At 38.4% G+C, this 12,808-nt stretch overlaps 1 protein-coding gene across 1 annotated transcript in view; it reads right to left on the reverse strand.

The window, feature by feature from the left end:
- The window catches only part of LOC109090096 (titin-like), a 139,445-nt gene extending 126,637 nt beyond the window's left edge, over positions 1-12,808 (reverse strand). The window contains exons 1-23 of the mRNA XM_042730523.1: positions 12,577-12,808; positions 11,188-11,291; positions 10,820-11,023; positions 10,445-10,732; positions 10,245-10,333; positions 9,956-10,164; positions 9,430-9,685; positions 7,640-7,705; positions 7,190-7,448; positions 7,026-7,101; positions 6,723-6,941; positions 6,331-6,473; positions 6,062-6,249; positions 5,717-5,947; positions 5,312-5,550; positions 4,983-5,191; positions 3,700-3,864; positions 3,405-3,573; positions 1,572-3,274; positions 1,194-1,475; positions 818-1,084; positions 434-706; positions 62-325 (exon numbers count right to left, since the gene is read on the reverse strand). Of these exons, the coding sequence (XP_042586457.1) occupies positions 62-325; positions 434-706; positions 818-1,084; positions 1,194-1,475; positions 1,572-3,274; positions 3,405-3,573; positions 3,700-3,864; positions 4,983-5,191; positions 5,312-5,550; positions 5,717-5,947; positions 6,062-6,249; positions 6,331-6,473; positions 6,723-6,941; positions 7,026-7,101; positions 7,190-7,448; positions 7,640-7,705; positions 9,430-9,685; positions 9,956-10,164; positions 10,245-10,333; positions 10,445-10,732; positions 10,820-11,023; positions 11,188-11,278 (5,890 nt within the window). The 5' untranslated portion in view covers positions 11,279-11,291; positions 12,577-12,808. The remainder of the gene's footprint in view (positions 1-61; positions 326-433; positions 707-817; positions 1,085-1,193; positions 1,476-1,571; positions 3,275-3,404; positions 3,574-3,699; positions 3,865-4,982; positions 5,192-5,311; positions 5,551-5,716; positions 5,948-6,061; positions 6,250-6,330; positions 6,474-6,722; positions 6,942-7,025; positions 7,102-7,189; positions 7,449-7,639; positions 7,706-9,429; positions 9,686-9,955; positions 10,165-10,244; positions 10,334-10,444; positions 10,733-10,819; positions 11,024-11,187; positions 11,292-12,576) is intronic.

Below are 12,808 nucleotides of genomic sequence, written 5' to 3' on the forward strand. Positions count from 1 at the left end.
TTTAAAACAATTAAATCAAGAAAAGGAATATATAATAAAAGAAATTTTGAGTGACACTCACGCTGGACAGAAAGTTTACAGGTTGAGTCTACTTTGCCAGCAATCAGTTTATACTGTCCTTCATCTGATGCATAGGTCCTGTTAATAGCCAGTCTCTGTTTAGATCCTTTGACAACCATCTGGACTCTATCACTTGCTGTCACCAGCTTGTCGTTGTGAAACCACTTCACTGAAGTTATATCAGTAGCAGAGATTTTAGCCTCAAGAACAGCTTTAGTGCCTTCCACTGTGGAAACATCCTTTAGTGGCGCCAAGAAGCCAATAGCTGTGCAAGAAACAAAATGATTAATAAAAAACTCATTATCCCCAGGAAAATGGAAATCAATGTTTGATAACCCATTGAACATTCATTTAGAGTTAAAAGGTGGCTTACTTTGAACTGTTAGCTTTCCATTTGTGGAAATGTCCTGAGCAGGAACAACAAATGAGTACATTCCTGCATCATCCTTACTGGCGTCCTCAATGAGAAGCTTATGGGTGACTTTGTCAATGACCAAGTGAATCTTATCAGAAGCAGAAATGGCTTGGCCATTCTTCATCCATGAGCCCTCAACATTTTCCTGAGAGAATCGCACCTCAAGTTGGGCAATATCACCCTCACAGATTGTCAGGTCAGAAAGACCTTGCATCAGAGTCACAGGGCGCACTAAAGTGAACCAAAAAATATTCAAGTAAGATTTATATGACAGCCGATGTAAGTCTTGCTAGAAAATGTGGTAGCCTAAAATTGCTTTAATCTTGGTTGCCTCATACTCACATTTCATCTTAAGGGAGGCACTTGTCTTAAGGTCTCCCACTTTGAAAGTGTATTTTCCCTGGTCCTCCTTCTTAACATCTTTCACAGAAAGACTATGACGACCACGACGTGCAGACACAACATATTTGAGGCTAGGAGTGATTTCTTTGTTCTCAAAATACCAGGTGCCTTCAGCATCCTCACGGGACAAAACACACTCAAACTCTCCAGAGTATGTCTCAGGTACTTCTGTATTCTCAAGATTCTTTACAATTTCAAGTGGTGCACCTGTGTAAGACATAATTTATTTTTATTTATTTTTTTGACCAAATAATTAACTGCACAAAACTCTGTTTAAACACTGATGTATAAGAAGATCAAACTATGTTGTACTGACCTTCAACATAAAGTGAGGCACTGGTTCTTATGTGGTCATCGTCAATAACCACACAACTGTACTCTGCTTCGTCATTCATAGAAATCATCAGCACTGACAGGAAGTGCACCTTTCTGTCAGAGTGCATTCTGTATTTGTCACCAGAGAAAATTTCTGCATTGTTCTTCATCCATTTGACCTTCACAAATGGCTCGTTCGTCTCACATTCAAAGGTCACCATGGTGTCCTTTTCTTTGGCATTCTGATCTTCTAGAAGTTGTGTAAATGAAACAACTTGTTTGCCTAAAAGCAAAGCCAAAAAACAACAGCTGCAGATTACTTTTACCATTTATGGGATTGATAACATTCAAACAGCAACAGGTTGGTCAAATGTTTTACCTTGAACTAGTAGGAAAGCATGGCTTGAGGTCTCTCCAGCAATGTTCATGGCTTTGATCATTATACTTGCTGAGTCCTCAGCTAAGACATTTATGATCACTAATTCACAGACTTGGTCCTCTGGCCAATACCAGTAAACCCGGTCTGACTTCTCCAATAAGACACCATTCTTGAACCACTGACATTCTGGATCTGGTTTACCGGTGACTCTACAGCGGAAGTGTACTTCATCTCCCAGGCAAACTGTCTGGCTCTGAATCCTTTCTATGATCTTAGGAGCCTCCATGCTTGGAGAGAGCACAATTCTCTCTGGTTTGACTTTGTGAATGGTGAGTTTACCCTCCTCTTCTTTCTTCTTCTCAGCATCAGGCCCTAGTTCTTTTGCGTGATGAAGAAGTTCTTCTTTCCTCTTCTTCAGCATATCCTCATAGGACTCATTCTTCTTGCGGGACTTCAGTTCTACGGCAGTTATTGCTTCATAGTAGCCCTCCTGGGTCCTACGCTTAAATTTGCTTCTTAGCTCCTCTGTTTCTTCTGTTAATTTCTCATGGATTACTCTCTCAGTTTTCCTCAGCTTAACCACCTCCTTGGGTTCTTTAGAGGTCTCAGATGGTTTCTCAGCTTTGACAACCTCAAACGAGACTCTACCATGCTCTTGTGATGGTACAGGAGCAGGAGCCTTAACCTCAGGTGCACGACGCAAGATCGACCTGAAGTCCTCCTTCTGCTGAATCTCAAATTTTACAAGATGCTCAGTAACACCTTCAGGGTTTTCAGCCAAAACTTTGACATCCCCTGAATCATAGGGCTTGGCATCTACAATTTCCAAGTAGTGAATACCATCAAAGTGAAGTCTGAATCTTTTACTCTTGCGGATGAGCAGTCCATTGAGGTACCAGTTCACTTTTGGGGTAGGGTAGCCGGTCACCCTACAGCGGAATTTAGCTGTTTCTCCCTCCGTAACTCTGACTGGCTCTGGAAGTAACACAATCTCTGGCTTAGTCTTTTCAAGATTATCATCTCCAGTAACTCCAGAAGGGCCACCCTCATGTGCAATACGCTCTATTTCATCTATTCTTTGTCCTCGCCTTCCCTCTGGCAACTGAGTTTCCTCAACAAGGCTTTTCTCATCTTTAACAATTAGTGTAGAAGAGGTCTGGTCAACTCCAAACTTGTTGGTGGCTCTGCAAGTAATGACACCGCTATCTCTGGAATAAGCAGCTTCATAGTCAAGACTGCAATAGCCAAACTCATTGATCATGCGTAGTCTGTTAGCAGCTTCTAATGGCTTGCTATCATGCAGCCACTCAACAATCATGGTCGGGTCACCAATAGGGGTCAGTCTACACTCAAAGTGAGCAGGTCCAAATCGCTTCAGCCTGACTGAGGTAAGCTTCTTTTTGAAGTGAGGCTTTTGTTGCTTCTCCTTATCATAGAGGTCACCATCTTCCCATTGTTCCTGACCATAGCGAAGATGCAGTGGCTCTAACTCTGGTGCAGCAATTTCTTTGGCCTTGTAAGTTCCCTTGGGAATGACAAGCCTTTTCTCAGGCTGAGGCATTACTGCATCCACCTCAACGTTAACTTTGCAGCGTGTGGTATCTCTGCCAGCTTTGTTGATAGCAGTAGCAGTGTACCATGCGCTATCAGATCCTGCACATGATGGAATCTTGAAATGAGCTTCGCCTTTACCACCCTCAATCCTAAAAAAAAACATGTAGATTCAGTAAACAGTAATACATAAATGTATTTTTTACAGCATGCACATCATCACAGGGAGTAACATTTTAATTATTTACCTACACCTGTATATTTTCAGTATTAAAAACTTACCTAATATGTGGGTGTTTATGTGGGGAGATTATGTCACTGTTCTTCAGCCAAACAATGTCAGGAAGGGGGTTGCCAATAGCTTTAACAGCTAGCTCAACCAAAGTACCTTCTTTAACACTGATGTTTCTTAGCTTTTCCACAAATTGTGGTCTCACCAAGTTTTCCTTGGCTAAACATGAAAAAATGTAAAATTGAAGAACTGACGTTAGAATGTTTTAGAATGCAGTTGGCCTAAAGTGACTCCTTTACAGAAAATCATTCTTTAAACTAAACTGTAGTGTATGTAGCATCGTACCTTCAACAGTGAGAGTCACAGATACGGTTGTTTTTCCAGCTCTGTTCTGAGCAACAACTGTCCACTCTCCAGAGTCCTGAGGCATGGCAGGAACCACAATCATTGACTGAGTTCCATCCTCCTTTACCACAATCTTGTGGGTGTAGTCATTGACCACTTGTTGTCCTGTGATGAAAAAGTACAGTTGTCATGCCGGGGCAATAAAAGAATGTTCACCTAATTAAACTCCAAAATATCACAATCCCGTATACGGGACGCCTAAGTTTACTTCAATATATTACAATTAAATCCTAACCTAATCATGAAAAACTATATATCGTTGGAAAGGTCTAAGACTCCTAAATAGATATTTGACCACTCTTTGTTGTTAAAAAATATGTAGGAACAGTAATAGATTAAATTATGACAAGAGTGCACCTCAAAACATATACATCATAACAGGAGTTCTGACCTTTGTCACAAAAAATCTATTTTGCTTCCTTTTACCCTATCACATGTTTTAGCAATCATCATAAATTATATATCATTTGAAAGCTTAAAACCTCCAAATTCATCCTGTGAAAACCATTTTGAAATCGGACACTGCGTTACCATGGAAATCGTACTTTAAAATCTTTTAGCGAGCTCCTCCCACTTTGTGGGAGGTGTTATATTCCAAATATATTACGGTCTTTTAGAATCAAAACTTTTCATAGTCTTGACAAAATACATATCGTTGGAAAGGTCTGAGTCTCAAGATTCCATATTTGGTAGTTATTTTGTCATAGACATAATATTGAGAGAGAATTGATACATTTGTGACAGAAAAATGCATCAAAAAAATTCAATGGAGTTTGAATGGCACCCGGTGGCAGTTTGTGGTATAACGCCTAAACAAAATTGCATAGAAACCTATTTTTTTTATTATATCAACTTCAAATTTGGAACACAACTTATTTAGACATATGGCTTTAAATTTATAGCAATTTTGGATTAAAACATATTTTATAAAATTTTTATTTTATATAAAATATAATAAAAATAGTACAGTACATTTTCTTTACAGTAAATTTAAACTTCTATAACTTTTCAATTCTTTAAATTATTTAAAAAAAAAAACTTCTGCAATAATCTGCAGATTGTCTTCTTTAAAAAGAGACCAACCTTTGGTCTGTATTCAAAAGCGTTTATGAATTATAACAATTTAAGTTTGAATAGTGTACTTTCACGTCTATGTTCAAAAAGGGGGGTGAAATATAATATGAATAAACCTCCTACACAACTAGGATATGCAGATCACTAACCATTGTGGAACCAGTAAGTTTCAGGCATGGGTCTCCCAACTACTTTCAGATCAAATCTTGCAGTCTGTCCCTCGGAGCACTTGAAGGATGATGGCTTCTGTACAAACACAGGCTTGTAGAGTCTTTCTAGCTGGGCCTCGTCTGTCTCATCAAGTCTACGAGCAGGTGATCGACCAGGAGAACGACTTGTGGAGCGTGGTGACGTGGACCTGAAAAATTAAGTATTTTTAATATCTTGATCTGATGAGTACTCTTATTGTAATATCATGGAATTTGCTGTAGTGATATTACAAACTGAAATTTTCTCAGATTGAGAAGTCAAAACCTACCTGATTCTTTGAAATCCCCCTGGCTGAGAAAGCTGTGTTTGTGCTATCCCAGTTGGTTCCACATACAGCTTTCCAGAGCTGACAGCATTACCCTTTATGTTACTGACCAAAGCAGTATAGATGCCCTCATCTTCTGACAGCACTGTAGGAATGCGCAGACTGGCTCTACCATCGTGAAGAACCTCCATCTGATAACGGCCTCCATGTGTGATACGCTTGCCATCTTTGTACCAGACGATCTATAGTTCAAATAATACAACAGTTCGTTCCAGTCCTCTATTTTGACAGGCCAGGTATTCATGATATTCAGTACAATAGCAGTTTTGCTTGTGATATTGCTTCAACATTATACTAACTTAGTTGAATGAATATTGAATACGTTTAAATATAACAATTCAGTCTTACCTTAGGGAGAGGAGTTCCTGTCATCCTGCAATGAAAAGTTGCACTCATTCCCTCCCTGAGTTTGTAGCTTTTAACTGGAGTATTAAAGACTGGATAAATAGCATCATGCTCAGAAACACTCATATCCAACTGCTCCCCATCCTCAGTCACCAGCTCCTGGTAAGTAATCTTCAGCAGGCGGAACTCAATTTCTTGGATGAATCTCTGCTCCAAGTTAGATATTTGTAACTCCTGTAAAAAAAGTAACTGTGAGATTCATTCTCACACTTTGTGAATTCAGAAGTTGGTTTTCATGTATGATGTATGATTTTAAAATAGGCTTTAGCAGCTTAAAATCTTTCAAACCTGCTCTGAAATGAAGGACTGCATCATCTGGGTTTGTTGAGCCATCCTTCTCTGCATGAGCATCTGCTCTTTCTCAGTTACAGTCTCAACAACAGCAGGTATGTCAGCCACTTTTGGCTCTTCTATTATAGTAGTTACTTCGGTCTTGAATGTCTCTTCCTGTGTCTTCATATACAGCTCATATGCCTCTGTAAAATGCAGAAAAAGACTATTAACATTTGAACTAACATACTATTGCCATTTATAATAAAGCCACCCAGAAAACTAACCTTCATCAAGCAGCACGGCTGCAGCAGAAATCTCCCCAAGTGGGTTTCTAGCAAAGATGGTGTATTCTCCTGCATCATCAGCAAATGTCATGGAGATCTCAAGCTTGCATGCTCCTGTGTCCTTATTGTAGGCTACTCTGTACCTAGAAGATGCATGAGGTTTTGTTTTTCATATTAACATATTTGCATCATAAAAACTGAATTAAAGCAAAAGAAAAGAAAACCTTATCACAATAGACATAAAACTAGCATATAATATCATTTGTTTATCCACTTATTTATTATAAACAAGTCTGAGTACTTTTTACTCACAGAAATGAAAAACGTATGGTAAAAATGAGTTACAAACAATTCACATTACAAAGCGTATATATGTACAGTGTAAAACATACCTGTATCCAGTAGTAAGTGGAATTCCACTCTTCTTCCAGTAAATATGAGGCTTGGGGCTTCCTCCGACTTGGCACTCAAAGACTATGCTGTCTCCCTCCACAAGCTTTTGTACTGTGGGTTTCTTCACAAAGAATGGGGCAACACCTGCTCCAGCCTCCACAGACTCGGAGACAGCACTTATTTCAGACATGGCCTCCTCTTTGCCTTCAACTGTAACCCTGTTTTTAAACACCAAGGATTCAGGCTGCAAATATTATACTATTTAATATAGTATAACACCACAAAGATTCCAATTAACTTACCGTCTTTCCTGAGCAGACATTTCAATGTGTTCAGAGACAGTAGAAAAATCCTCTCGACTTTCAATGTCTTCTGACACTGAAGAGGAAAATTGAACAGAAAAAAACAGGTTGCATTCACACAGGTCATATCATTTTAATAAATGTCACATTTCGTGATCTGTTACCTTTAACAAGCAGGTAGCATGAGGTGCTGATAGTTCCAGCCTCACTGGTAGCAGTGCAAGTGAAGCGGCCACTATCTTCAGCAAAGGCCTCTCGGATCACCAAGCAGGCATAGCTGTTTTCATAAGTGATCTGGAAGTCAATTGAGTTCTCGATTCTGTAATCCTCTCTGAACCACATAATGGCTGGGGTAGGGTAGCCTGAAATCTGACACTCCAGAGTGACAGACTCTCCCTCTGTGACAGTCACGTTCTTCAAACCCTGTACAAAGTAAAAACAGAATGAAATATTAAAACTTTTCAAGATATCTGACACATTAAAATATCTAAAATTAAAGTTGTACTCTATAATTTATACTAGCCAAAATAGTAGTCATGTTGGACTTACACTATTACTTTCATGTGTACATAAGTTTTTAATGAGGAAACATTACTGAGTGATCATTAACTCACAGCCACAATAGTTGGAGGCATCACTTGCTCTTTTGTGAGGGATGGGATTGCTGCAGACTCAACCATCTGGAATGCAAAAAGAAACAATCGAATGTATAAATTATTAAAGTATTATTATTATTTTTAATCTTTCTTGAAGCTTTTTCATTCACGCCTTTTCAGGCTTGTGGGGTTGAAACAGAAGAGCAAATACAATTTCATTAGTTTGTAACAGTTATATGACACAATGATTGATGGATAAAAGAGAAAAAAATGGTGAAAGAGCATGATTTCTCAGTGAAGCAGGTGAGACCTGTACAGAACAGCTTGTGTTTACAATGGACAAAAAGCAGGGGGCGATATTGTAGTTGCATTCATTCAGAGTGATTTCAGTCAGATTAACAACATGAATCTAAACAAAAAAAACTGCATAAGACTGTGTGATGCCCCTGTAAATGTGTCAGCATCTTTTTGCAACTACCATAAACTATGCTATTATACATAATGGATTTTATATATATATATATATATATATATATATATATATATATATATATATATATAGTAGCTGAACTGTAATTGATTAATATTTAGTATAATAATAATAATAGTAATAATAATACATAAAACATACATTAATGATCAATATAAGGTTGAATCCTAAGATTAAAGTTTCATGTCAGGCAAACAGTGAACGATTCTTGGCACCCTTATATTATCATTCTATTATAAGACCGTCACATGACACAAGATATCTCTAGAGCTCAGCATCTGTCCACATCCATCACAGTCAGCTTAAATACACCAACTAAATCAGTCTCCCTTTTAGCTACTATTTTTTTATTGACAAAACAGGACATTTTCAGTTATCTGTTACACATTCATGCACATTTTTCCATGCTAAAACTTCTCAAAAATGGATTCTAAAGGGGGTAAAAAAAAAAAAAAAAAAGTACTATTCAGGAGATTCAAAACAACCATGATTGATTAAATTCTTTAAGTACTAAATCTATTTGTATTTCCTAAAAAATAAAGCTCCTAAAAAATAAATAACTCCTCTTTAATTTACACCCTCAGTCTACATATACTCTAGGCACAGACTTCTGTCCAACCAAGAAAAGAAACAACTGTAGGCATACACATTTTTCCCACTTCAAGAGTAAGAAGCTGTAATTAAAAGGGTGCACATAGAGCAAATACCATATGTGATGATGCACACTACAAAAAATAGGTCAACAGCGGATTTACTATGTAAGAAGTGATATCTTTTGTGGTGAAAGTGGTTGAATAGTAAGTAACAATCACAAATCTATTCAGATGGAAGAAACTCTTTATAAAAATGTATTGCCAATTGATGGTAAACATCAGTTACAAAACTACAAAATGGCAAGTTGGTGAAACTTGCTGGGCTAACATGCAAAATAAAGCGTGACTATTTATGGTGTGACAATGAGGTGTGAAAACAATCGTTCCTACCCCCACTGGCTCTAACGTGGTTTAATTTACACTTCAAGTTAACAGTAGTCTCGTTAAATTGTGTGTGGTCTATTTTTAATCTCAATCTGTTTGCAGTAGAAGACAAATGATCTGAAATAGCTTCAAATGACCTCTTGTCGTGGACGACACACTGTGCAGCATTGTCATGTTTTTGGTACATTTCTATTCAATGCATTTTTGTATTTCTTAATTAAAATGTAGTTATTCATTACTTAAAAACTTCAAGTAATTAATATTATTCCTTTCATATTATCACAAAGACAAAATGCCACTTTTTACCCACTAGAGGTCATAGTTGCAAAAGAGAGACCTACTTTGACAGCAACTCCACCAGCTTGTTGTTGCATAGCAAAAGAACCTTCCCAATGCTGCTCCTTGTGGACAAATGTGGAGGCGGACTGGACATATGAGGCCCCAGTAGTCATGCTGGTATAACTGGATTCTCCTACGTAACCCTCCTGCTTCCATGGAGGCAGTACATCCGTAGCCTGTGAGACTTGTTTGAGTGTAGTCATTGGGGACTTGACTGGTCTGATAGGGGACACAGACAGTCTTGAAGGGGAAGCAGGCCTAAAAAAAGACAAGGGGTGGGGGGGGGATTAACATAGGACAAATGCTACATAAGAAAGATGTTTAATTTACTGTAAAGATAAGCTAACATAAAACACAAATTTATCATATCATCATTGCACTTACATTTTCATAAGTGTGGGTTAGGAAACATTACATGTCACTATTGATCTCAGTTCATTTATTTGGAATATGTGCACTTATACAAGGTATTGGTATATGTAAAGGTATCTACTAAAAAGTAGTAATGATGTTGAAAATATACTTCACCTGTGAGGTGTGTGAATGGGGGCTTTAACAGGCCTCACAGGGGAAGGTGACTGATGGCGCGTAACTGCAACCTTTGACACTCCTGTCAATGGGGTTGGGGACTTGGAGGTCGGCTTAGGAGGCACACGGGGTGGTGCCTTGTGAGCCAAATCACCATCCTCTATTTGCATTTCCATCATGGCTGCAGACTCAAAGGAGGACTCCATTCTCTGTGAAGGACATGTAACACTGAGTTAACATGTTCTTTGGCAGTTAGCTTCAGGTGGGATTTTGTCAGGATGTTAACTACCTTTTCAACTCTAGCCTGGTGAGTCTGTGAAATCTGAGAAGTTGAAACAAAAGTCTTGGTCTTCTTTGCAGGCACTGCAACCTCCTCACCTGAAATGTAAAAAAATGCATGTATAAAAAAGATATATAGTATAGTATAGGCCTACCCTATATAAAAAAAAATATCAAGTTAATTTATTTAATTTGGAAATCAAATCAAACCTTGAACCAGAAGTTCAGCTGTAGAGGTAGTACGTCCACTGCTGTTAGAAGCACTGACAGAATAAGTTCCAGAATCTTCTGGGAAGGCCTCAGCAATCAACAAACTGTAAAGGTCTCCATCTTGAACGATCTGAAAGTCAGCAGAGCTCTGAATCTCAGCTCCCTCTCTGTAGAACTTCACCACAGGTGTAGGGATTCCTGCAACTCGAACATCCAGTCTCACTTGGCTTCCTTGTCTAACAGTCACACTCTGTAGTCTCTGAATGAAGTTTGGTGGCGCAGTTTCCACTTTGAGACGAACAAAAAACACACACTTTTGTTTGGCACAAAAAGTAAATGACAGAAATGTACACAGCTGTTTTTATGACTTCTTACCTGTAACCAACAGTTCAGCAGTGCTAGTGGCTTGTCCAGCACCATTGGTGGCTCTCACAGAAAATCTTCCACTGTGTGCGGCTGTCACAGCGGGGATCATCAGAACAGCGCGGCCATCGCTGAACGAGATCTGTGCGCCGGGCAGAGCCGCAGCAGTAAGAACCTGGCCATCACGAAACCAGCTCACCTCTGGAACTGGATTACCTACAGAAAAATAGTGGAAGAAATTATTAAATAGTTCATTTTAGACTAGTGTTTTCCAATCTTTTTGTCTTATATACCCCCACAGCCCAATCAGTAAGGCTCGGGTAGCCCTTTATTAATGCCAAAACATGCAGTATGTATGTACTTTTTTCTTCTGTGCTTACCACTAACTTGAGCCTCGAACGTTGCGGCACTACCCTCAAGTGCCACAACGCTCTGAAGCGGCTGTGTAAATGTTGGAGCTTGTGTTGACATGGTAGAAGGCACCCTAGGAAAAAAAGAATCAAGTAGTAAATACCACATTACAGCCAGATAATTTAATTAATGCCAACTGAATCAATTATATATATACACCAGCATTACAGTGTATGTTACTTGACAAACTAGGTGGGCTATTTTTAGCTGTAAAAGAAATGAACTGACTAATCACTAACACCCCCTGCCCCCACCCGCACCTGGCCATCAGCAGCCTGTCATTTGTGAGAACTGTGAATGGCAAAGCTGTTGAGTGTCAGGTCAAGCACCAAATTGAAAATGTTAGAAATGTGTGAACAGCAACTGTGAGCTGTAAGATAAGGCTATGAAACACCTAAACACATATCTAACTTAACTAAAAAGTCCTGATCAACAAGATATTTCAACAGTAAAGCAGGAGAGGACATAGTGCTCAAATTGTGAGCTTCAGATGAAGCCCCAAAAGCTAAACTAAATTAAATAATAGAAAAATAGTTTGTATTATTACTGGTACTATAAAATAATTTAGTCAATATATTTTGATACATTCTCACATGATGTAATTTATTAAGATTACCAATCACAAGACTTCAAATATGTATCATACAGATTTTGCCCATACATTTGTTTTTAGACTCTCATCTCATATAAACACTAAAACAACAAGATAATTTAATAATTACAGACAAATAAAGATAATTAAAACTGCTTAACACAAAGAAAGAAAGACAATGAATTTATTTGCAATTAACCCATCTGCATCATTAGCTATACAGAAGAAACCAACAGGTGAGAGCGACAAGCATTTGATCTTGCAATCACATAGTTAAACTCTTTCTGTAATAAATATTAATAATAGATTTAAAAAAAAAAATGCCAATACAAATTTAATTCTGACTAAATGGCATCATGTGTGAAGGCTGATATTCACTGACAGAAATGGCTGTCTCCAAAAATAATCTGTCCCTTCTTTGATTGACAGTCACCATGTGGCACATAGCTGGAGGTGCAACTGATATCTCTGCTGCTGATTCCCTTAAAAAGACATCATGGCCCAGCTGGGTCACCACTCTAATGCTATCACAGGCTATTCTTGGCTATTCTGAAATCATTGCACCATTTAATAACCTTGAGCATCATTATGGTTTATAAAAGTAACACAGACTAACTATCTCATACTTGTAAAACCTCAATCAAATAGCACATTGTAAGCAACAGCACTTTTATTTTCCTTTAAAAAGGTGTGCAAGTACATATCATTGTAGGTTATAAAAATAGTTGCTTTAATGACTGTGCTCTACAGAGTAAATGCCACTTACTTGTATCACAAGGTTGCCTACACTTGATGGGACTGTGCCCAGGTGGCTAGTGCCTCAGCAACAATCCTCTTATCCAAAATGTTTCCAGAAATTCCAAGGTGAGAACGGTTGGGCCCCGTTACAACCCAAAAAACAAAACTACACAGGGTGTAGACCGTGTAGTTTTGCTTTTCCCTTGCAATCCCTACACCCGAGGCAAGGCTGGGAATGCTCCAACAGCTCAGAACTGCTA

Source organism: Cyprinus carpio, chromosome B9 (assembly GCF_018340385.1).
Source record: "Cyprinus carpio isolate SPL01 chromosome B9, ASM1834038v1, whole genome shotgun sequence".
Taxonomy (NCBI): domain Eukaryota; kingdom Metazoa; phylum Chordata; class Actinopteri; order Cypriniformes; family Cyprinidae; genus Cyprinus; species Cyprinus carpio.